This window comes from Nyctibius grandis, chromosome 6, assembly GCF_013368605.1.
Source record: "Nyctibius grandis isolate bNycGra1 chromosome 6, bNycGra1.pri, whole genome shotgun sequence".
NCBI lineage: Eukaryota > Metazoa > Chordata > Aves > Nyctibiiformes > Nyctibiidae > Nyctibius > Nyctibius grandis.
This window is the reverse complement of record NC_090663.1, coordinates 19,356,221-19,382,712: the sequence shown is the minus strand read 5'-3', so window position 1 is coordinate 19,382,712 and position 26,492 is coordinate 19,356,221. Positions and strand designations below refer to the sequence as shown.

Here is a 26,492-nt window from a genome sequence, read left to right as displayed (position 1 = left end):
CCAATAATACAGTCTAGTGACAGCAGTAGGGCTATACTCCAGGTACACTACAAATTAGATAAAGAAGATGTTTCATTAAAGTCAGAGAAGAACTGAGAAGAGAAAGCTTGCTGTGTGTTGCTGGTACTGCCCTAACACATACTATTTGACTAGTATCTGTTTTGATTTGAGTCCAAGCATCTTATCAGTCCAAGCTGTTATGAGCAATATTAGGAGGAGCCAGCACAAAAGGGTTGTGATGAATGATATCACAAGCCCCGTTCACAGGAAATTAGATTTTCTAAGTGCTGACGAGAAACATTACAAAACTCAAACACCACTAAATAACTGTGTTCTTCATCCTTTACCTTGGAGGAGGCAGCACTAATGTTCCTACAAGCCAGAAGGAATGTTTTTTTAATAATTGAAACTGTGCACTTGATCTTGCATACAGATCTTATGTTTCATTAAACTTAAAGGCAATTCTGATTCCTAAGTGGTTATTCTTCACAGAGGCACAGAAATACATATTAAAATATATCTATATATCTATATCTATACATTTAAAATATATCTATGAAAATGCACCTTTTTTGTCTTTATTTGGGTCATTAGTAATGTTGTTTTTTTTCTGATGCTGATTAGAAGGACACCCCAAGTGAGAAAGAAAACCAGGAAGACACTGACTTCAAAGGCAGCTGTTAGTGACAGGATCTTTAAGCAAGCGTTAGTCAGATTAGGTTCAGGTAATAAAGTACCTGATGTACGTGAAGGTTGACATGATTCATTAGTTCTGTGTGTTTGTAAAATTAGAAATCATGGTATCTTCTTTAAATCTATGTTATACACCATTATATTCCTTTCTGTGCTTGACAAAACATCCTTGATAAATGTTTATTAATGGCTAACTTACCAGAATACTAAATAGTCAGAACCACCTATTATCCAAGTGTCTAGAGGAGAAGAAGATGGAAGGAGCCCATCATCAGGAACTGGTGTACGTGTTTTGCTGGGAGCTCGCTTACAGCACTGTACCAGCCTCTTCAGAGCCAGGGTTACTAGTGTGATTTGTTAGGGTTTTTTTATCAACACCTATGCTAACATATCGCAGACTCAAGTAGATACACAATCCCTGCCTCAAAGATTTAACAATCCAAAGTCACATTTGACCCAGCTGAAGATCCTTGATAGGCTGTACTTAGAGAACAAGATTTATAATTTATGAGGAGTCATTTGCTCTTCTTAGGGTATTGTCATTTTTCAGAGAAACATAAAAACAAAGTTGATAAGGTCATCAGTTGGTTATTTAGTCTGTTGCGTGGCTCTAACGCTTGAGCCGTTTCTGGCAAATGTTTTGAAACAACTAAAACAATGATGAGCCCACAACATGCCTAGGAAATCTGACTGATTATATTAGGATGATTTAAAAAAACTTATTCTAAAACTTTTCTGAAACTTAAACTTATTACTTACTGTCTGTTACCCACCAAACATTAGAAGATTCTTTTCCTTTTTGTGACAACCTTGCACAGAGTGAAGACCATCATGTTGTTTCCCTTCAGTCTTATCCTCCTTAGAACAAAAAACTCTGCTTTTTTAAGTTGTTTCTGTTAGAGTCCTTTTCATTCCTGATACTCATCTGTGAACCCAGTTCTACAGGTCTGTGTCCTTGAAAAATGGTTCCCTGACACTGGCATAAACCTGTATCTGAAGCTTTACTAATTTTGCCAAGTCATTCTTTCTTCAGGGAGCACTTTGCACTTGTCTTGACTGACTTGTATTCTTGAGGGTTTAAAATGATTTCTTCTGATTTGTCCAAATCTCTTTGAATTTTAATCCTGTCTCCAGTGTGCTTCCAGTTCCTCCCAAACAATTGCTAGAACAGTTATTTTAATTTTACTATCTGTGCAGTTATTTCATGTAACTTACTGCTGTGGGGATGTGAGCATCTGGAGTAGATGGAAGTTTTGGGCAGAAGAGCCTTCTAAGCATAGCAAGATCACCCGCTTATGTCATATAGGCAGTTATATGTTTTTTCCCCTGCTTTTGATATCATCAGTAAACTCAGCTCAAAGTATTTACTGTGTCTTGATGTGAATATTTGGCTTTTTTTGCAGTTTTGCTCCATCAATATTTTTCAGCTGAAGTATTGAAACAAAATGCCTGTATTATTATTAATTTCACAAGAATGCAAATGGTTTATAAATGGTATTAAATGACTTACAAAAAAATCTTTCTGGTTAGCATATTTTAACAGCTAAGGTAGAATTTCTACATGAAAATGTTATTTTATATATCTCAGAATGTGCTTTTTACTCCCTTTTTTACCCCCTGCTCAAGAGTGCTATAATGCATATCCAGTTCTCTATTATAATTGTATTTTAGCAACCAAATCCAAAACAGCATAGCCTTAGTGACTTCATTGTAACCACAATGCTTTATAACTGCCCAGCGTCTGCTTCTCACATTTTTTATGCAACATCTAATTGTTATGAGTAATTCCACTCATTCGTGTTACACAGACAATGATATGCGATAGTGATACCCAAGCATTGGTAATCTATTAAGTCAGTGAAGATATCTCAGTCTCTATGATGTATGCATAATAGGATGTGATAGTCAATCAGACTAACGGTGACTTCCCTGTGCTCTTTCATATAGTTTCTGTGTACAAATCCACTTGTTCTTGAAGAGTATATTGCTTGCTGGAAAATGTTACAAGTTCATCTGCCATCAGTAATATAAATTTATGATTACCAATGAATCATTGTTCCTCAATATTATACATTTTAATCAAATGTTCCCTGAGGCACATTTTCATTTCAGATCATTAGTGTGATTCTTATTGGAGTACAGAAAGAAATGTCATGGTAAACACCCAATAGCAATCTGAAAGGCAAAAAATTTTATAGAGGGTTCAAAGTCTATTAGACCCCCATTCTGACATTTTAAATGAAATAATTTAGACTAATCTGATATTCTGTCTGTGAAAAGAAGCTGTGTTTTAGGTAGCCACAGAAGATCTCCCAAGAGTATGTGAGCCTTTCAAAGTTAAGCAGTTCAGTGTCTCAAATGTATGCATATAGCATACAGGTTTTTTCTTCTCTTGCTTTTGGCTGTAACACTTTGTAAAGTGAAAAAAAGGTAAAACCTTTTCTTGCTGGGTTTCTTTTTACACAGTAGGTATTGCTGAATAAAACACACCCACAGGCAGTTTTGAATATTGGACTGCAGCTTTCATAAGGGAGAGGTTAGATTGGAAATTTCTCCATCATCACAACACAGTGTATATTCCAAGTCGCCAGCAATAAAGGAGGAGGAGGATGGCCTTTCAGATATCTCAACAAATCTGCCCCTGGATTTGGGATCTGGGAATAACAGCTCTAGTATCTACTCTGCTATGCTACTTGTATTTCTTTCATTAGAACTGATAGAATTTCTTACAACAGATCTTCTTACCTGTTTGGGTTTTTTAACATTTAAAATACAGTAAAGAACATCTGAATAAGACCAGAATCTCTAGCAGTGGATTTCAGTGTCTTTCTGTAGAAATATGGACAGATAAAGAGTAAGGCTCAGTCAATCAGGAACAGCTTAGAGAGCAAAACAACTAACTGGCCTAAGTTTCCAGAATATTTTTCCTGATGACTTTTCATTCTTGAGGCCAAAGGAAGGTGAGATCTCATTATCAACCCATAACTTAATCCTGAAAGGCGATGTGCATTCTTCCTCCAATGCAGAAAAACCTATATGCTTCAAGGCTTTTCTGTCTTAATGCCCAGAATACTCACCACCTCAGTAAATTAACAGTCGTTAGAGTTTTACTTTGCTCAGACTTTATAATATAATTTTGTCATTATAAATAAATCATGCTTTTGTCATTTAGCATATTAGCTGTGAGAACGTCATTGTGCTTGCAATTAAACACATTGTAAACTTATGACATTGCCACTCTTTCTACCAGGAATTGTAGAAGGGATTCAAGCTAGATAATATTTCTGGTTTGTATAGGATTGAATTTATAAAATTCAAGGATTTGTTTACTTCTTGAAGGAGAAAGTATGATCACATTCTCCGCATCCTTGACATCATTTTCCCTAAGTTTCTCATGAAAGATCCAGCTAATAATTCGGCATAGCTTTTAGCCTATAAAGCCACATCTTATTTGACTTTTTAAATATCATTAGATTGCTAATTCCATTTAATCTACAGAAACATTCCTTGTTAAATAATACAAGTGTACAAAACGATGAGCATCTTCAGAAGGTTTAATTCAGAATTGAAATTTTTTTCATTCAAGCCACTTCCATGAAGGCCCAAGACTGCTGCTCCTTTACTTTCTGTCTTGGTTAGGCCCAGTTCTGTCCAAATCTGAACTTTTCAAACAGATTTATCTTGAAGTGTCCTAGGACAGTCCAGCTGTTTTGATTGAGTAGAATCACAACAACCTGGAGAAGAATGTTTGGCTATGTTTGTGAAGAATGTGAATGTGCTCTCCAGGTTCCTAATGCTAAAGAGAAACTTTAAACTCTTTGGTTTCTCTTTTTTCACATTGGAAGTAACTGCTGAATTCTTCTGTTCGTTCTCCTGCTGCTGCTGCTGTTGGTTTTATGCTCCTGGAATTTCTGCTTTTGTGTGAGACCACATCGTAGGAATAGGAGCTGTGTGTGCTACTTGCAGGCTTTGATTTACTCTTGCCTGGTTCTTCAGTGAGGTCACAGCATTGCTGAACCAGTCTTACAAACTTCACACTGAGTGAGATTTTAACAAATTCTAACAATATTTCAGAATATTTTCTTGAGAAGCTCGGGCTTCTGCTGTAACAAATCTCAAATGTGTCACCCAAGAAGCGTAATCCTGATCACTAGGCTAAGCTTGGACAGGATTTTCTCTCTCACATTATTGTTTTGAAAGAATTACTGACTTTGCTTTGAAACAATATTTTCAGTTGGAACCATCTTTTAAAGAAGCCCCTTAAGAATGGAGAGGAGCCCTTTTAAACATGCATTTTCCAGTGAAGGCAATTTTAACTAAGCAGTTGTTCATTTATTCAGCTGTAATGAGCCCTGCAGTATATAAGGCACAAAGATGCAGTTTCTGCAAATCTAGAAGGTATTAACTAGTAATTTGAGGGGAGAAAAATAACATGTTTCTTTGCTATTGTTATAAATTCACTTAGTGGGTATTATATGCTAAAGACAGTTTAGGTGGGGTTTTGATAAAAGTGGTGCATCATCTTGTTTAGTAGTATCATTGTCTGAGGAATGAGATGAAAATATCAAATGCCAAATGAGATAAGTTAGTCCCACAAATTTATGTAAGAAATGTTTAACAACAATGATAAACAAAGTTTGGACAAAGTGTGTCATGATTAATTCCCCATGTGAATATTCTTAATAATATTTTGAATAATACAATAAAAATCAGATGTAGAAAAGTAACTTTCCAACTCAGAAATACCACAGGAACAAAGGTTTCACTGGAAAACATGCTTCCTTTTCTTTGTGACGTCTTCCCTGCAATTATGATTAAAAGATAAAATTATTTTGAACAGGGTGGATTCAAACAATGCTTGACTCAGAACTGAATAGCAATTCAGAATGGATTTTTTGTATATAAATGTAAACATTTATTTTGGTGCATGTATTTTCTATCTGCTAATGTTACATATTTATTTTAATTTTATCAGATAGTTGTCCTGCCTGACAAAAGAAACTGTAACAACCTTGACATCAGTAGGACCCTAAAGGCTTAATCACTTCCAGCTACAGCTTTGCCGGCAGGAGAGATTATTATCCACTGCTTTCTCACAGCCATTTGTCACTCTGGGGAGACTATTGTCCTCCCAGATCTATTAGCTCAGTCTCAAAAATAAACCACATTAGTGTAAACAGTTTCAATGATATTTTGCTAACATGTCTAAGGATATATATGTGTTGAGTAATGAGATTTTATTTCTGAATTAACTGCCATAACGGTTGTGTCACTGGTTACTCAAGGAAAGAAAGAAAAATGGTAGAAGTTAATTTGGGATATATGGCACCTTGAAAAATAACCAGGTTTTGATCTCAAGAACTCATTAAGATATACAGTAGTAAAGTGCTGTAGTAAATTGGTTATTGATTCTGAAACACTGACCGATGGGTGATCAGGCTGCTTTCTCAATGCTCTTTATCCTGTCCCCTCCTTTTATTTTTTTCTTTTTAAATTTAGCTAGCAAGTATGTGAAGTTGCCCAATACTGGTGCTATAGATGCAAAAGCATTACAGTTTTTAATTACAAGGATTAAAGAGTGTAAAACCTTCTAAAAATCAGTAATTATAAATAGGAGTGACACTTTGAAAAAAAAAAAACCACAACACTTGTTAAATCACTCAAGCAAAAGCAATACCTACCAAATACCTACAGATTTTTTTTAAAAAAAGCTTAATTAACTAGCACTGACATAGCTATCATTGATTATTTATTCCAAATACTTGCCAAAAAGATTGCCAAAAGATGTTTTATTAAGTATCTTTTTTTCTCAGTTAGTCCAAGCTCTTTTATTAGGAGAAGGTATCTCAGAGGAAAGTCTTACAGGTGGCCCACTTCCTGAATCTCAGTAATTTCCTGAAGTTTCAGGACTCAGATTTCCTTTGCAGATAATTGCAGAAAGAATGATACGAACCTGACTGTATCATTGCCCAGTGGAGTGCAGCCACTCAAATGGGTTTGACTGGCCAGAGTGCTGATTCCCCCAAATGTGTTTTCTCTAACCCTAAGTGATCTGGGAGAAAAATGAAAGAAAGAGAGTGCTACTCTACTTTTCTGAGCTGGCTAATAAGCCTCTTTGTGACACAGGTCAGCAAAACAGGCATTTTCTGGGCACTTTCTGTCCTACTCACAGGATCAGGCTTTCAGGCAAACACTCTACACTTAGAGTAGCAGTATCAGTTTAAAAATCACACTTATATATAAAAATTCCTGCTTGTTTTGTTGAAAATAATTTTTTAACTATTTCAGTATGTTTACTCTGTGGTTTGTATTACTATTTTAATTGTTTTTTCCTATTTCTGAGGACACCAGAACCAGTAAGGAGATTTTATTTCTTAATAAGAGAATATACATGTAAGTCCCAAAAATTGTCACTAGAAACTCATATCAGAAATAATATCTGAAACAATTCCTACTCCTTTTTAAACAAATCTAATTTTTGTCAGTGTCCCCAGTGTCCTAGTTCTATAGGTCACCAACAACACTTCGTTTACTGTCTCCTAGTAGACCTTTGAAAACTGTTGAATTATGTATTCTTTAGAAAGTACCAGCTGGTGTTTTTATGCATGTTTTAATATATTTTTTTTTTCATTTCAAAAGAAATACTTAGGAGGGTTCTTTTTTTTTAAACGTAAATACAGCCAGCCAGAGGGAAAAGCTGTTTTGTTGCAGCCTGTGAAAAAAGATATGGAAACTTTTGCAAAAATGCCCTAGTTGGGAAGTTACTGTCTGAATCAGGAGCATTCTTCCATATTAGTGGCAAGGAATTCTGATTAATTCTGGATTTCTCTTTTAAATTTGTACTGTCTGTGAATAAAATTAGCTTAATTGGATGTGCATGGGCTTTTTAGAAGGATTTAAAATTGGACCCTTCCCTTGCTACTGATTCTTTCAATATGTACTCTGTCACCGAGTTGCTATCATTACTCTTTTAATTCCTATTAGATAAAGTGAGAATTATTGGTCCTCCTGTAAGTATTGGTAGTGTCCTGTATTAAAAATTCTGATATTTATATATAATTTTGTCAATACATGTTCAAGACTGGAAATGAAAGATAGTTTCTATGCAAATAATTTTCCACTCTATTATCTTATAGCTTTAATTCTGTTTCCCAAGCTTTAACAATTGACATTAGCTCTAGCGTTTCTCTTCCAAAGCTGTCTCTGTACCTTTTTTCAAGCTACCTACTCTATCCATAGTACAGTTCCTGTACTCTGTGTAAAACAAGACCTACAATGAACTATTTATTATATTCAGGTATTTCTTGGAGTTGAATTCCACAAGTGAAAAGGACTGCAAATTGAACAGCTTACTGTTACTCATATCTTGCTTTCATAGTTCTAAACAACAATCAAGAGGTTTTCTCCACCTAGCTATTAGGCATCGAGTAACCTCAGAAATAAATTACTTTTTATTTTGTGCATGAACAGCTAAGGGGCATAATAAGAAACAGCGTACCACTTCTCCTGCTTGGATTTACTTTAGACCAGAAAAATCAAGTGCTTTACTCAAACATAAAGTGAGAATTATATGCCAATGGCTGTATAATTTTTTTTTGTTTTTGAGACATTACTACAGATTTGCATATCTACTTATAATATTTGTTTGTCTTAATTAGAAAGTGTATTACTTAAAAATGTGAAAATAAAAAAATATATGTAGTCATTCTGATTTTTTTAGTATGACATAAGTATTTTTATGAAAATTTATATAACTACATATACTTAACCATATATGAATATGGTTATATCTGTGTCTGCTCAGAATCACAGAATCACAGAATCAATCAGGTTGGAAGAGACCTCTGGGATCATCGAGTCCAACCATTGCCCTGACACCACTATGTCAACTAGACCATGGCACTAAGTGCCATGTCCAGTATTTTCTTAAACACAACCAGAGATGGTGACTCCCTGGGCAGCCCGTTCCAATGTCTAATGACCCTTTCTGAAAAGAAATTCTTCCTAATGTCCGATCTGAACCTCCCCTGGCGAAGCTTGAGGCTATGTCCTCTTGTCCTATTGCTAGTTGCCCGGGAGAAGAGGCCAACTCCCACTTCACTACAACCTCCCTTCAGGTAGTTGTAGACTGCAATAAGGTCACCTCTGAGCCTCCTCATCACAGAATCAACCAGGTTGGAAGAGACCTCTGGGATCATCGAGTCCAACCATTGCCCTGACACCACTATGTCAACTAGACCATGGCACTAAGTGCCATGTCCAGTATTTTCTTAAACACAACCAGAGATGGTGACTCCCTGGGCAGCCCGTTCCAATGTCTAATAACCCTTTCTGAAAAGAAATTCTTCCTGATGTCCAACCTGAACCTCCCCTGGCGAAGCCTGAGGCTGTGTCCTCTTGTCCTATCGCTAGTTGCCCGGGAGAAGAGGCCAACTCCCACTCCACTACAACCTCCCTTCAGGTAGTTGTAGACTGCAATAAGGTCACCTCTGAGCCTCCTCTTCTCCAGGCTAAACAACCCCATCTCCCTCAGCCGTTCCTCGTAGGTCAGACCCTCCAGACCCTTCACCAGCTTGGTCGCCCTCCTCTGGACTCGCTCCAACACCTCAACATCTTTCTTGAAGTGCGGGGCCCAGAACTGAACACAGTACTCAAGATGCGGCCTCACCAGTGCCGAGTACAGAGGGACGATCACTTCCCTAGACCGGCTGGCTACACTATTCCTAATAGAGGCCAGGATGCCATTGGCCTTCTTGGCCACCTGGGCACACTGCTGGCTCATGTTTAGCCGGCTGTCGATCAACACCCCCAGGTCTCTTTCCGCCGGGCCGCTTTCTAACCACTCTTCCCCCAGCCTGTAGTGCTGCATGGGTTTGTTGTGGCCGAAGTGTAAGACGCGGCACTTGTTCTTGTTGAACCTCATGCCGTTGGTCTCGGCCCATCTATCTAACCTGTCCAAATCCCTCTGAAGGGCCTTCCTACCCTCCAGCAGATCGACACTGCCACCCAGCTTGGTGTCATCTGCAAATTTACTGAGGGTGCACTCAATCCCTACGTCTAGATCATCTATAAAGATATTGAACAGCACCGTCCCCAGAACTGAGCCCTGGGGAACACCGCTAGTGACCGGCCGCCAATTGGACTTTGCCCCATTCACCACCACTCTCTGGGCTCGGCCATCCAGCCAGTTTTTAACCCATTTAAGAGTCCACCCATCCAAGCCCCGGGCAGCCAGTTTGTCCAGGAGGATGCTGTGGGAGACAGTGTCGAATGCCTTACTGAAGTCTAGATAGACTACATCCACAGCCCTGCCCTCATCTACTAAGCGGGTCACTTGGTCATAGAAGGAGACCAGGTTGGTCGAGCAGGACCTGCCTTTCATGAATCCATGTTGGCTGGCCCCGATGCCCCGATTGTCCTGCATGTGCCGTGTAATGGCACTCAGGATGATCTGTTCCATCACCTTGCCTGGCACCGAGGTCAGGCTGACAGGCCTATAGTTCCCTGGATCATCCTTCCGACCTTTCTTGTAGATGGGTGTTACGTTTGCTAATTTCCAGTCAGCTGGAACTTCTCCAGTTAACCAGGACTGCCAGTAGATAATAGAGAGTGGTTTGGCAAGTTCATTTGCCAGTTCCTTCATTACTCTAGGGTGAATCCCATCCGGGCCCATAGCCTTGTGGGTGTCCAGCTGGCACAGCAGGTCACTAACCGTCTCCTCCTGGATTACGGGAGGTTCACACAGCCCCCCGTCCCTAACTTCAGGCTCTGGGGGCCGAGTCTCCTGAGGACAACCGGTCTTGACATTAAAGACCGAGGCAAAGAAGGCATTGAGCACCTCTGCCTTTTCCTCAACCCCTGACACTACACTACCCTCCTCATTCAGCAAGTGGTGGAGGCTCTCCTTGACCCTCCTTTTGCTGTTGATGTATTTGTAAAAGTTTTTTTTGTTCTCTTTGACTGTAGCAGCCAAATCGAGCTCTAATTGAGCTTTGGCCCTTCTAATCTTCTCCCTACACGACCTGGCAATGTCCCTATAGACCTCCCAAGTTACCCGACCCTTCTTCCAGAGCAAGTAGGCTCTCTTTTTTTCCTTAAGTTCTAGCCTAAGTTCTCTGTTTAACCAGGCCGGTCTTTTTCCCCGACGGCTTGCCTTCCTACAGACTGGGACAGCCTGCTTCTGAATATTTAACAATTCCCTTTTGAAGCATGTCCAGCCTTCCTGGGCTCCTTTGCCCTCCAGGACCGATTCCCAAGGGACTTGGTCCACCAGCCTCTTAAACAGGCTAAAGTCAGCCCGCCGGAAATCTAAGGCAGAAGTTCTACTCTTGCCCCTCCTTACTTCCCCCACTATCGAAAACTCTAACATTTCATGGTCGCTACTCCCAAGACGGCCACCGACCCTCACATCTCCCACTAGTCCTTCTCTGTTCACAAACAACAGGTCAAGCAGGGCCCCTCCTCTAGTGGGCTCATTTACCACTTGCATGAGGAAGTTGTCCCCCACACATTCTAGGAACCTCTTAGATTGCTTCCTCTCTGCCATGTTGTATTTCCAGCAGACATCCGGCAAGTTGAAGTCGCCCACGAGTACAAGGGCCGGTGACTGGGCGGCTTCTGACAGCCGCTTGTAAAACGCCTCGTCCTCCTGCTCATCCTGGTTGGGTGGTCTATAACAGACTCCCACCGTAATGTCCGCCCTGCCGACCTTCCCCCTGATCTTCACCCATAAACATTCAACCTTGTCATCCTCACCATCTTCCTCAATTTCAACACAGTCCAAGCACTCCCTAACATATAGCGCTACCCCACTGCCACGCCCCTGGGGCTGTGCCCTCCCCCGCCCCGGGACACACACAGTCACTGCTGACTCCCCCTCTCCCCCCTGGGTGGACTAGTCCCTGCCCACCCAGAGGCTCTTTATCACCCGATCACAGGGGGTGGTGCTACGCCCCCTCCTCTCCTGATTTGTTGCCGGGAACTTTCGGGTCCAGGCGGGTCTCGGGCTGCTGCTCCGGGCCCCCCCCAAGCACGGAAACCGCACGGAAACCGCCCGCCCGCCACGGCCCGATCTCTCTTCTTCAGGCTAAACAGTTCCCTCAGCCGTTCCTCATAGGTCATACCCTCCAGACCCTTCACCAGCTTGGTCGCCCTCCTCTGGACTCGCTCCAACACCTCAACATCTTTCTCGAAGTGCAGGGCCCAGAACTGGACACAGTATTCAAGGTGCGGCCTCACCAGTGCCGAGTAGAGAGGGACGATCACTTCCCTAGACTGGCTGGCTACACTATTCCTAACAGATGCCAGAATGCCATTGGCCTTCTTGGCCACCTGGGCACACTGCTGGCTCGTGTTTAGCCGGCTGTCAGTCAGCACCCCCAGGTCTCTTTCTGCCAGGCCGCTTTCTAACCACTCTTCCCCCAGCCATGCTCATCTGATTTTAAACTGAGCAGGAAAACCCATTTAATTTTGCAAATAGCATTTTAGACCATAAGGCTTCTGTCTCTAGCAGCTGACATTAGACAGCTGTGCTATTTGGGTTCATGCATGTATGTGTAAGGATCCATAATGAGTTTTGTTATTTCTCTACTTTATTGTGCCTGCCTAATTTACATTGTCTGAGAGTTAATTGCCGAGTCTCTATATTTCACAGAGTTAACTGTGGCTTCTAGTCTGAAGTGGCATGTTGTGAGCACTCTGAATAAACAATGTGACGTTTCTACTTTCCTTAAAAGGTAGCTTCTTTGTGTTCCACTGGGAAACAAAGAATTTGAAGAAGTCTTGAGGAACTCAAAAGGAATTTTAGTTTATCCTTGGCAACAATTTCCAGCTGTGCCCAAGATGGCTGAGAGCCCTGTGTGAATCGGAAGAGAGTAGCATGAGGACAATTGCCAAACTATAGTGATAAAAAAGTCCAAGGTGTTTTATTCAATTGCAGCCAACAGTGGAAGTGGTCTGGAAAAAAAAAAAAAAAAAAAAAAGCCAAACCCTATCAGAGCCTTCTGTGAAAGAAAACAGCAAGTGCTTGCTTTTAGGCCTTCTAAAAAACAGTACCCAGTAGGACCATTTATTGTAGTATGGCAAGAGTGTGGTTTGTCAGGATCCCTGTGGAATCTCTCTGAACTGAACAGATTTGCCCTGGCAAGAACTCCCAAATCAATAACACTTGCTCTAGTGGGACTTTGCAAATACATTTTTTTATCAGTGATAGGACCTTTGGGGCGGGGGGTTTCTCTACTGGAAGCTTGCTTCTTGTTTTTTCCTGTGTGCTAGCATTACAATACCCAGTGGTCTTCCTACCTACTCTCTCCCCCCCACATTTATTCACTCATAAATTGACGTTCCTTTGGTTGCCCCTTTTAACACAAGCCGGTATGTGTTATCACACATGGTTACTTTACTCTGGTTTAGCTGAAAATTTTGAACACTAAATGGAAAAACATTTAGTAATAGGGAATGAAAAAGACATCGGGATTTTATGTACAGCAAATAAGTTAAAACTGATTTATATCAGAATCTCTCAAGCTCAAAAGTCAGATATATTTCTTCTGACTGACACTAAGTAAGCAGGAGAAAAATGAGATACAGTATCCTCTTCAACAAATTATGACTTGTTTGGAAACAACTGACTCAAAGCATAAGGATTAGGACTGTGAGAGCTGCAATCCCAGCATGTTCTTTCTTCACAATTGAAAGCTCTGTCAGGCTCAATGTAAGAGTTTGCTCCATGTAGCTCATGACAGAGCACTGCAAAGGCTCTTTGGCTGAAGTTAAAATCAAGCACTTTTTCCTGTTCTGTAGCTGCCATTAGTCGTCATTTTGTTCTTTCTAGTAATTATTTTGAGATGTTAAAAAATATTTTGTTATTCATAAACATCCTGTATGAGATTATTGCCTAAGGATCAGAGTCAGCTTGGATTTATTGCAGTAGGTATCCTGTGAACATAAATCAGTGTCTTTGTCCTCCCACGCATAGTGGGACCTAAGCAATGAGTAGATAGATGAGGAGCCACTAATAAAAGCAGAAATAAAAGACAAATAAAATACAAAGCAATGCATGCTTTAAATGCCTTTATTCATGCCGTTCACAGCTCTCCACATTTCTGTGTAAAAATTAAATCTAGTTGTAGCTCAGTGCACAAATAGAAGAGTTTAAAGGGATGGCTAAAGAAGAACATGGTCTAGTTCTCATTTCCTTATGCATACAGTGATATGAGTAGAAAAAGTGGAAGTCTTACCTAGAAATTCAGAGAACTGGGTGATGAAAAGCTGAGATCACCAAGGGAACAAAGGAAGACATCAACCTTATATTAAAGTAACTAGTCTAAATGAATTACTGTAATATGAACGTTATAAGGCGAAATGGAAGCTGCAGGCAAGACAAGAAATTGAGCACTAGCAACTGAAAAGCCCTGCAACCACAGAAAACTACATGTTTTAATAGTTACGAAATCAGGAGGATGTAATCAAACATCCCCACCTGTTGCAGCAGTTTATTTCTTTTATCTTGCAGCCTGGACTGCCACAGGGAAGACTTGTAGTCAGCACCAGCGGCAGTCAGTGTTTGTGTGTGCCTGTTGTGCAAGTGTTGGTTCATAGAGAAAAACATCTTTAAAAAGATGTCCAAAAAATAAAGGTTTAAACTCTTATTCAGTAAGTGACCTTTTATGTTTCAGTGTTATTCCTTCCTTCAGTCCTTTGCAACAGTTAACAAAGCATCAGGATGGAAAGCCAGTGATCAGTTGAAGCTTTTTTCCTAATGTTTTTGTGCAAAGGTTTTGAAGTTCCTTTAAAAGCCAGATTTCATATCTCCGTGTTCAAGCAACTAATTTTATTAGGATTTTTGGCTGGTGGAAACAAAAGGACATTGCTCCAATTGTCATCATAATGCTTTGTGAATTTACCAGCCTTTTAAATGTTGTAATTCATAGAAAAACTAACAGAAATAGATTTTTTGGATTTTTTCGCATGCCTATTGGATGTGTTAGATAAATCTCATTGTTATGACAGTGTATAATCATCTAACACTTTTCAGGCTGTTGTTAGTTAATAATTTCATGGGTTTACTATACATTATATCCTTCAGCTGAAATAGAATAGATGCCTTTCAAAACAGTCATGAACAAAGCTGACAATAAATGCAATTTCTAATCTCAGAAAGTAGCTTGGAATACCTCAACCTCTTTCTTTTGCAAGGGTTATCAGGAAAATATTTTTTGTCTTCCTTCAATACTCTATAACACTCTGCACCTTCACCCCAGCTCTGTGATGTAGGAAATGAGATCACGGTTCAGCACTAGGCGAACTTTGGCAGCTATGTAAGCCTAAGCAGCTCCCACTTTCCCAGGTTAACCATCATTCTCATCCCACCCAAATACGTCACTGTCCCAGGCATGCAGACAAAATTATTTGCAGAGGTGTGCTGTCAGCTGCATCAGGAAAGAGAACAGCTCGTTCCTTTGCAAACCTGGTTCTTAAGCAGTGTGATGCTGTGGTGGGAATCAGTGTCAGGGAAGAGAGGACTAGTCAGGGACCCTCAGCTCAGGGAGTAGGGGGTCTGCCATTGAATCACAGACAGTTTTATTAAGAGGGGAAAAAAAAGGCATTTTTTGTAGTTTGTAAATTATTTAAACATTATTCAAAATGGTGCAAATGCATTCTAGTATTCTACGTATTTGCAAATATGTGACCCCTGAATTTTAATAAGCCTTTAAACGGTACATGAATCTTTTATCCATTAAGTTCTTATATTCACCATTGCTAAAAAGAATTTGTTGCTTCAAAGTGGCTTCTTTAATTATGACTTTTAGAACACTAGTGAAAAATTGACAGTATTTGAGCAGTGCTATCCAGATCATTAATTCCTAAACATATCATAGAATCTTAGAATCATAGAATGTTAGGGGTTGGAAGGGACCTCTGGAGATCATCGAGTCCAACCCCCCTGCCAGAGCAGGACCAATCTAGGGCAGGTTACACAGGAACGCATCCAGATGGGTCTTGAAAGTCTCCAGAGAAGGAGACTCCACAACCTCTCTGGGAAGCCTGTTCCAGTGCTCTGTAACCCTTACAGTAAAGAAGTTCTTCTTCATGTTGAGGTTGAACTTCCTGTGCTCTAGCTTGCATCCATTGCGCCTTGTCCTATCGCAGGGCACAAGTGAAAAGAGGTTGCCCCTTTCGTCTTGACACCCAGCCCTCATACATTTATACACATTAATCAGATCCCCTCTCAGTCTTCTCTTCTCCAGACTAAAAAGCCCCAGGTCTCTCAGCCTTTCCTCATAAGGCAGGTGTTCCAGTCCCTTAATCATCCTTGTAGCCCTCCATTGGACTCTCTTCAATAGATCTCTGTCCCTCTTGAACTGGGGAGCCCAGATCTGAGTCTAATACTCCAGGTGAGGTCTCACCAGGGTAGAGTAGAGGGGGAGGAGGATCTCCCTCGATCTGCTGGACACACTCTTCTTAATGCTCCCCAGGAATATCTGAAGTTAATTATGGTCTCAGAATGCAACTGTACTCAAGATGAACTAGAAGATTGAGTAAGAAGTTCTGCATTTTGGTGCAGGGTTATGTTTGCGTAACAAATTACACACTGGTCCTTATGGAGGATGGGATTTACAAGAATGTATTTGTTACTTCTAGCCAGCCTAATCGCAAATCTGTAACACTTATCCAGCCTCTAAAATTCATCATGTGCACATACTAGGTATTTTTAATTAACTTAGTGCTTGTTAGGGCTGTTGTCTGCTGTGTGCTTAGGCGTGATTTTCAAGCTGGAACTGTACACACAGTTGTAAAAGCTACAACAGTAGCTGCATCATTCTTAAGGAAACCAGAACACTTCTGAAATAAAATACTGCTCTTACCACTTTGGTAATAGGAATACTGCACTGTATCTAACTACATTAAGTAATTTATAACAACTCAACTCTGTACCAAGGAAATGTAAATGTAAACATCATGTTACACTTGGTTTTAAGGCTAGCTGGTCAATAGGAAGGACTGATACTCTTTTCTTCTATTTCTTCTTTATAATATTTTTAATTTAGTGCCATTAATGAATGGCACTATTTTTGATTTCTTTAAATCTCTTTGCAAAAGAGAAAATTGTATTCTTTGTTACTTTGTTGTGCCCCTTTTCCGTCTTGTTCAAAAATGTTATTTTTATGGAAGCAGGATACAAATCACCAATGGAAAGCAGTTCACTTTACCTCAAGACTGGCAGCTTAGCAACTGAAAACTATCAGTGCTTAAGAAAGGCTTGGTGTCTTCTGCACAAAGTTGATTAGTGTCACTATCACCCCAAATCAGAATGAGCTTTACGCAAACCACCAAAATTTGCAGAAAAATGTTAGCAATCCAAGTATGGAATATAAAACTTAAGCTCCAGACAAATCCTACTGAACTCTGTGGAAAATTTGCCGTTGAATCTGACAGCGGGCTTGGAAGTGACCTAGTCCTGAACAATCTAGGTCAGAGCTGACTGACCTGGGGCTAGTTCAGCGCAACTGAAAAGTGAGCACCGTTTTCGTTTCACTGTTTTGTGAAAGTTCCCTTAGCTCTCAGTGAGACCTCTCCTAAGAATTAAATTCATATAAAGCATTCAAAAAACACATTACTCTGACAGCCTAGAGCACTGCCGGTTAATTATTTCCACTCAGAATAATTGGATAATAGTGTGAACACTATGAAGGTGTACTCCACAAATTATTCATTAAAAGTATCACTTTCTGGTCTTTTCTAACTCTCCTAATGAGTATGAAAAGACTTTTCTCTACAAAGTACAGACATGCTTGTTAAGGGATGTTATAATACACCCCACACACGTGATTTGTGGGAGACACAGGCGCTTGACCCCCCCTCAGCCAGCACCAGACACGTGGGCTGCTCCAGCTGCTGGAACTGAGCCTCTCACTCACACTGGACTCCCCAGTAGCTGGTTTTCAGGACACACACCATTCCCAGGGGCTGAGACCCTCACCCACTCCAGTGGGTGGCACAGAGACCCCACTGGCCCCAGTAGCTGACACCACAGGCCGGGGCACTTACTCCCCTGGTCTGACTCCAGCTGCTGGCCCTTTGGCAAATATAAGTATATCCAAGTCCAGCATTGTACATGTTCACATGCACCATACACACAGTTTAGGTAAGAAGCTGAATATGGAGGCAATAAATATTTGAAAGGTCTCTCAAAATTTTTAATAGCTCCCTATTTACTTTTTCAAATTCTTAACTCCTCTTTAACATTTTTACTTTTTCTCTCTCTCTCTTTTCTCTGCTGAACCCTTCTTTTTCATTCTAGCTCATCGCGTATCACCCACTTGATCTATTTCCATCATCTGTCACACACTTTTGATAGACTAATCTTTTAGTCTTCAGTTGCTGTCTCTAGTCTTCTTTACAACAGTATTTTTCTCTCTCTGCTTTCATATTCCGCAGCACAGGCACTGCATATCACTGGTTTTTAGTCCCTTGGTTAGAACTGATCCTTCATTTTGTTTGAAGCATCGATTAGTTTTCCTCCATTGCAAAACTCGGTGAATCTCTGCTAAACCAGATAAACTCAGTTTCTTATCACTATTTAATCACAATTAGTAATTCAACCTCTTTAACAGGTTTTCTTTACAGGTTCATGCTGCCATGCCTGTTACACTGAGCCTACCAGTCCCATAAGCGAGGGAGTGCTCGGAGGGTCTCTCACCCCCCATCACTGCTGCCAGCCCTTCAGGCTCTTCACTGACCAGGGACACTACCATTGAGATGTCCAGACAAGTTTGCCCAATGTTAGGGCCCATTTCACTGCTACTGAAGTATCCACCTTGCTTAGGCTGTGATAAAGCACACTTATTCTTCAGTCTTTGTATCCATAAGCCATCTGCAATATCTCAGATTTCTCAGCATCACTTGCTTTCATCTGCCAATCTATTTCTGTTGTACCAAATTGCTTGTGAATAGGCATAGCCAGTGTGACTTTTCCTAACTTGAGTGTCCTTCCTGACTATGAAATAAAGCATTCTTGAGTCACATGAAGATTTTCTTTGGCCCAGAGTTTGTATTTGCTGCTTGTTTCTTTGAGAGAAGCTGTCATTCTATTAAAGCTATACAAACATGTTTGAATCAAAGCCCAATGAAAAATAAAAAAAAAATAGTTCTTTTATCTCTTGATTCCTACTTACACACTGGGTTTTAAGTCTGTTAGAAAATGTTACATACAAAAGCTGTTAGCTGTTAAGTTCTGTAGTTCAGCATTTTTATTTCCATTCTAAAATCCCTTTAAGCAATACTAAATTAGGAATTTCATTAAGAATAACAGGCAACTCTTTTATTTTTCAGGATAGTAAAAGAGCCTGACTTAAAACTATTGTACTGGACAGATTTTTTAATCTTTTTTAAAAAAAAAATTTCTGCACCATCTACTACACTCTTCTTCAAGTATTTTCCTTTCAACTAGTCTCTAACTTAAAAACATCTTCCTCCTAATCTGTCCCCTTTCTAGATCCCCCAAAGATAACTAACTTTCTGTTGATGTAATTTATTGTGTGATCATTGTATATATTGCAGTTACTTAAAAGCTTCTGTACTCTTCTCATAAACAACAGAAGGGGAAAAAATGAAGGAAATTGCATAGTTCAGAGTAGCAATCAAACAAATCTTGTTCATTGGGCATTCTCTCATATGCTCACGTGGTCCACTTCAAGTGAGATTTTTCTAAAGAAAGCAAGTGATCTGGTATAAATACGTTTCCTGTCATAGGTGACCAGCTTGATTTTACACATGCTCTGGGAGTGCATGTGGGTGTATTAAGTGGTATCAAATGAACAAAGTGGTATTGAAAAACTAGTACATTTTCAAGATTTGCACTGAAGAAACTCTGTGATTTTCAGTGTTTATGCTCCTGGAGATGTTTGTAACAGTTTTAGATAATGTTTGCATTAAACATTTGCATAGAAACTGTTCATAAAGGAAGCAGTTTTTCAGGTTGAAAGGCTGCATGTATGTCATGGGATGGCATGGTCTAAATAATAAAGCTGTATTTGGGAAATTTGATGAAGACTGTAAGGACTAAAGCGTGGCCATTTCTCTCTTTTATATTTTTTATACTTTAACACTTCTCTATTTTTTCTCTCCTGTGATATTAGCTTTTTCCTCTCTTCTTTCATCCTTTTCCATTTGCCAATCCAACAAATGCCTGACTGTAGTTAGTTTTTTTGACAAGTTCACTTGTTCTTTGTCCTTCATTTTCAATCCATGTTCAAGTACTATTGGCTTCCAGACTTCCCGGCTGACTCTGACCTCTAATTTATTGGTAGAGAAGTGTGGCTACCAGCTCCTAATCTGTGTCTGCCATTGGGAGGCTGATTTAAAACAGTATGTACAAGGGAATTTAAAGTGAAGGAGAGCAATCTGACTCTTGAATGAGTGTTTCAAGGTAGTCCCTAAAATGCTGCCATCCATTTTTTCAGCTCAATACCTTCAGGGCTTCTTCTTGTAGCCAGTCTGGTGTGGTTTATAGGGCTTTAGTAGTCCGAGAAGCTAATAAGTATATTTTGTGATGAAAACCAGAAAGTTAGGGGCAGTAGAGGAAGAATCACTAAAAATACACATGTACAGACAAATGAGATTGGAGGAATGTTTTTCTGGCTCGGCAAAAAATGCTGATGATCTCTCGAGTAGCCTACTGACAACTCACGCAGCTCCTCGGCAGGTGTTTCCAAAGAACTGAGGCTGAGACTTATAAATATTTATATTGTACATCATTTTATTTCATTCCCAGACTCACTAAACAGAAGGAACACGTACTCCAATTTGGCTCTCTTCCACAAGTCCTGAACTGTGAATATGAATTCTGCACTTCATTTTGTCTCCCTTGCCTCTCTATCTGTGCTGAACCATTAAAAGTTTAGTGGGGCTGCCAGCGTTTAAGGCCCTTGGAGAAATTCCATCATACAGCTGAAATTGAACATAAACCATTATGCCAAGAAAACACTTTAAGTATTTCTTTTTTTTGTTTGTTTTTAGAATCTTTGTCACCTCCTACCAAAATTTTAAATTTAGGAAAATGACCTGTGTAGCTTGGCTTTCAGGTCTTACCCTAACTCTCTTCCAAAAAGATCACATTCAGAACTAATACAAGATAGGCATTTTTCCCATTTTTATGAGAAGACTTAAAACCCTGTAGGTGAACAAATTCCAAATTCCAGCACTACTGGGAGCTTAGCTGTACTGGCAAGGCATTGGATGTGGCCAGTGGATTGTAAATACTGCTGAGAAAAAAGTGGAGTGAGATTTAAACAGTGGAAGATCATCAGCTGTCTTTACCAGATAAAGGAGGGAGACTTTGAGAAAGAAAAAAAATTAAACAAAAATTTTTAAAAAAAGGAGGGGAAAAGACGTAGTTTCACAGGTGACTTTTCTCTTTCAGTGACAGTGAAGGAAGAATTTGTTGGGAGAATTGTTTCTAGTTTTTGAACTTCCTATTAAATAGGATAATTATTGCCCCAAAAGCTCTTTTAAGTAGTCAGATGACCGTGCCTTCTACATTGACATTTATCACCCAAATCCCATTACAAAAAGGCAGCGATGAGGTGGGAGGCAAGGCAGGAAAGCGCTTCTTTGAACAGAGGTCATCTGATGCAGGCAGGAAAGGTGGGCAAGACTTTGGGGGCAAGGGCAGCCACAGGACAGTCCATCTTGTGCACTTAGTGGGGATGTGAGACAGACTATCTGATTTATCTGCTACATCAGCAAAAAGTGGCCTACCTGCCCTCGCTCTCATACGCAGTACAAAGAATTTGCAAAGAAAACAATCACACTTAGAAAGAGAGATATTTTGCCTCTGAAAACTCCCGAAAAAATCCCTTGGCTTGACAGTCTTTCCTAGGATAGTCTCACCTGCCTCTGTTACAACAGGGCAATACGTAATAGGTACTATCCTTCTAAAGCAGGGGTCATACATCTGAAAAAAATAAATATGTAAAGAGTTAAGATAGTCTAGGTATAGATGTATATGATTAGGAATATATGGTCATTTGTAAATCACTTATAACTTATAATTTGGAAATAATAATTTGTATATTTTAATGCATCCTTTTTCCTTATCTTTATTGCTGTCTACAAGTACCTGAAAGGAGGTTGTAGTGAGGAGGGTGTCGGTCTCTTCTCTCAGGTAACAAGTGATAGGACGAGAGGAAATGGTCTCAAGTTGCACCAGGGGAGGTTTAGATTGGATATCAGGAAAAAATGCTTCACAGAAAGGGTTATAAAGCATTGGAACGGGCTGCCCAGGGAAGTGGTGGAGTCACCATCACTGGAGGTATTTAAAAGATGTGTAGATGTGGTGCTTAGGGACATGGTTTAGTGGTGGACTTGGTAGTGTTAGGTTAATGGTTGGACTCGATGATCTTAAAGGTCCTTTACAACCAAAATGATTCTATGATTCTATGATTTTAAAGTCTTTTATGACTATATTAATTTGTTATTTAATGAGGAAAATTTTTTGTGCTTCTTTGTGTATTTTTTTTGTAACCAGCAGTGTCAGATCTACATCAGCCTGTCAACATTGTGATACTGGAGTGACTAGGTCACACACATAACAATGATCTGGATGCTTTTGGCCAAATATGATTTTTAAAAGTAGCAATTCAGAAAACAATTGTACTGACCATGTGTATGCATGATACTTTCCATATTAAATTGTGGAGTTGCAGTTATCTAGTTTAAATAGCTGTAAATCAGAGGTTTAAGCCATTGGTGTATTTGTCAGTTGCAACTACAGATCTAATCATGCTAAATAGCAGTCACTCCTAAAGGATGTCTATTATGCCCAATATCTATATGCAGCACATATATCAGTACAGCAGTACCTAGATGTGAGAATACGTAAGCCATGCTCCAGTTACAGAGCATTTTTGTGAAGTGTGAGCACCTCTTGGGACAATTATCCACAATTTCAGGTGGTGTCATAGGGAGATGAGTTCTAGGACACTCCCACAGTGAATTCTAGGGAAAAGTGTGTCTCACAGTTTAATTTTCATTGCAGAGGAACAAATGATCAAACCCAAGAGCAAGCAGCACCAGTTAACTAACCTGAATTCGAAGAACCTTCACACTTAGCCCAGAGGAGTTCGTGGCTGATTGCGTTACGGATAACAGCTATGAAATCTCTAGTCGACCAATTATTAAAAAAAATAATCAAGAAGAGTTTGGAAAATTCAGCTGCTTCTGAATATTTCTTTGGAGGCTGAGAATTGCTATTATTCCATTCTAGAAGTTTGAAGGAAGCAGTATCAGTCCATCATTATCAGTGTGTTGATGCTTCATAGTTCTTCATCTTTTCATGAACATCCATTTTGAAGACTGGTAATATGAGAAGAATATAATAAATATAAGTATAATAAATATAATAAATTTTAATCTAGCGTAGATTGATTAGCTTCTTAATGGCCACAGATTTTTCCTCAACCTATTTCAAACTGGGAAAATAGCTACAGAATTTACAGAAATTATTACAATATTTCATCTTAATTAACACTTTCAGTGTTTCAACCTGTATTAAACACAGCATAGGCTCAGTGTGCAACATGCTTTCTCTGTATTAAGTAGTCTTTTATTCATGAAAAATCACACTGAAAGCTGTAGTACCGATCAGGAGGTCATGACAGTGGACTGCAACAGCTGGAGAATAAACTGACTGCAGCCACTGGGAGTGAAAAGCTTCCGTGCTGCTTCCTCATACTGTGAGAAGATAAACCAGTTCCTTCACCTCTGCCCTGATCTTAGTGTCAACATTTTAAATTAGCTGCCAGAAGTGAGTACAAAAATTATACTGTCCTCCCAAGTTACTCCTCTGATATTACTTTCTCCCATATATTTCATTTTATTTTTGACCTTGATCATACCACTGCCAAGCCCATATGGGTTGCATTGAATTCCATGAGCTTTTGTGTGAGCATAAAAGTAGCAAAATTCTTTGATTACTCAAGGCTTTGAGCTTCAAACCCGTTAGGTTTTGCAAAGCACTGTATACATCTTCACTAATTACATAGGTTGTGGACTTATGTAATTATGTAAATAATACATGGACAGTAAACCTTTGCAAACCTTAACTCAAATTAACAAGCTAGAAGTAGATATTTCTAGATCATGTATATGCTAGAAGAATTCCTAATAAAGAAAAAAATTTTTAAGATAAACAAATTTCCTTTGTGTTCAGATATCTACAGTACAGGCATAGTTAGATACTGCAGACACTGCCAGCTGAGACCACAAGGTATGCATTTAGGGCTCAGTTTTTGTACTCAAACTAAAAATATGGAGTTTGAGATACCCATCAGATCACAGATGGTCTTTTATTTTATGAATTTATTCTCACAGTGTTTCTGAGTTGAGCTGATAGTTAAGTGCTACAGATAAGTGTATTCATTCTTGTTATTTGTATTAAAAGGTTTTGATATTTCCGGAGATGGTCATTTAAGTCCGTCTGACCTTGTGCTGAAACTGGATTGTTTCATCCATTCACCAGAGCTGCTGTTCCCACAGAGGCAGAATTTGCCTGGTAACGGTTGATTTTTTAAGGTTGTGGTTGAATCTTTCCTGGTTTTCCCCATGTCTTTAATTTAATTTCCTTCAATGTTTTACTCATATACAAACTGAGAAATGTTTTTTCTTTCGTTTACAAAGTTTAATATCCTTAAAGCCTTCTCACTTTCTCCTTCTGTTCGAAAATACAAGTACATACTTTCTCAAGATTACCTACAAAGTCCACTTAGAGTTACAGGCGGGAGGTTCCCACTCTGTCTGGTTTGGTGACAGAGAGGAAACTATTCTACATCATGTCACTAACACCAGTATTCAGCACAAGTGCGGTAGAGGGGATAACCCAGGATTATCCTAGTGACTGTGCCACTAGCACAGGAACTGTCAGTCGTGTCTTTCATTCCTTGCCCTATCTGTTTTGCATTCTTGCTGTTGTAGCGAGAGCCATCGCAGAGCAGCATTTGTGTTTGAGCGCATGCAGTCGAGGTGAAAAGTGCAGGAGCTGCATAACGTCCCAACCAAGCTCTACCTTTCTCAGGAACATAAATCATTTACTCAGCTGTTTTACAGATGTTAAGTCTGTCATTTGCAGCAAATGTCCATCCAGGAGATGCTTGCTCGTATCACCCATTTTGTATAAAATGGTTAGTTAGACCTCACAGGCAGTTACTCTGACAATTTTCTTCACAGTAAATAAGGGTAATGCTGTTCACCTGCTTTATGCCACATGAACATTAACTGTGTCAGTATTTAAAGATGAAAATATAAATAATACTTATCTTTATATATACGTACAATGCCAAATATTAAAGAAAGGGGAGACTGGTTGCACATCATGGTTGATATTTTAATATTCAGAAAAGGCAAAAGTACCAGGTTGGTTATCACAATTGCTGAATGAATTATATGGGAAAACTCAGCCGTGGAACTAGAAGACTGCCAGAAAGGACAACAAAAGATATCTTTGAGATTTTATTTGGTTTTGGTTTTGTTTTCCATATTAATCTTCAAAATCAAATAGACTTAAAAGTCTTTAAAATATTTTATCATTAAAATTTTTACAAACACTCGTATCTTTTGTTGTTTCAAATACGTAATCTGATACTTCTCTGTTAGATGTTTTAAAGTGGGTTTTAAGAACTTAAGTGGGTTATAAACTTTACAAGAGATGCACACATACAAAAAAAATCCCCTTTATTGGAAAGATAGAAAAACAAAACAATTTTGTTGTCCTGTTCAAAAATTCTGGCTGCCCTTTGCAATTCAGGATGGCTGCCATCTGTTTGGCCTTTTCCCATCAGGATTCTGCTATAATGATGAACTCTGCAGCATGTACAGAATTGTTCTCAAGCCTATGTTAACAGTCCTGACAATATATTTTTTAGGTTTCCTCTACGCTCAGAACAGTACCAAACGCAGCATTAAAGAGCGACTTATGAAGCTCTTGCCCTGCTCGGCTGCCAAAACGACATCTCCTGTTACTCAAAGCAAGTTTTATTTTTCATTTGATTTTTTTTTAGGTTTGCATGCTTCAAAAGTTATACTTTCATTAACTGCTCATTTGAGAGACAAGATATCTGCTGAAGTAATCACATGCTCTATTGAGGTTTAAAATCAAGTGATGAACAGATTTGTGGGCTGATAACAGATTTGTCCATGCAGAGTAGGATGGCAACATACCAGTGCCAGGGTCTGCCACGTAGGAGCTGCTGGGTTGGCACTTATGCTCTCCAAGCTAGCTGAGAAGTCATTCACTGGTTAAATTAAATACCTGCTCTCAGTGTATTTGAAAAGTGGTATCTTTTTGTGTACACGTGTGCATGTGTCTGTGTGTGCTTGCTATCCACTGCATAGGATCACAGAATCACAGAATCACAGAATGTTAGGGATTGGAAGGGACCTCGAAAGATCATCTAGTCCAATCCCCCTGCCGGAGCAGGATTACCTAGATCATGTCACACAGGAATGCGTCCAGGCGGGTTTTGAATGTCTCCAGAGAAGGAGACTCCACAACCTCTCTGGGCAGCCTGTTCCAGTGTTCGGTCACCCTCACCGTAAAGAAGTTTTTCCTCAAATTTAAGTGGAACCTCCTGTGTTCCAGCTTGCACCCATTGCCCCTTGTCCTGTCAATGGATGTCACTGAGAAGAGCCTGGCTCCATCCTCATGACACTTGCCCTTTACATATTTATAAACATTAATGAGGTCCCCCCTCAGTCTCCTCTTCTCCAAGCTAAAGAGACCCAGCTCCCTCAGCCTCTCCTCA

At 39.6% G+C, this 26,492-nt stretch overlaps 1 protein-coding gene across 4 annotated transcripts in view; it reads left to right on the top strand.

Annotated features, from left to right (window-relative positions):
* KCNIP4 (potassium voltage-gated channel interacting protein 4) overlaps nt 1-26,492 on the top strand; it is a 395,018-nt gene that overhangs the window by 311,675 nt on the left and 56,851 nt on the right. The window contains exon 2 of one of the 4 annotated variants that reach the window (XM_068403233.1): nt 25,614-25,715. The exons of the other annotated variants lie outside the window; for them this stretch is intronic. Coding sequence (XP_068259334.1) covers nt 25,614-25,715 — 102 coding nt within the window. The remainder of the gene's footprint in view (nt 1-25,613; nt 25,716-26,492) is intronic. 4 annotated transcript variants of the gene reach the window in all.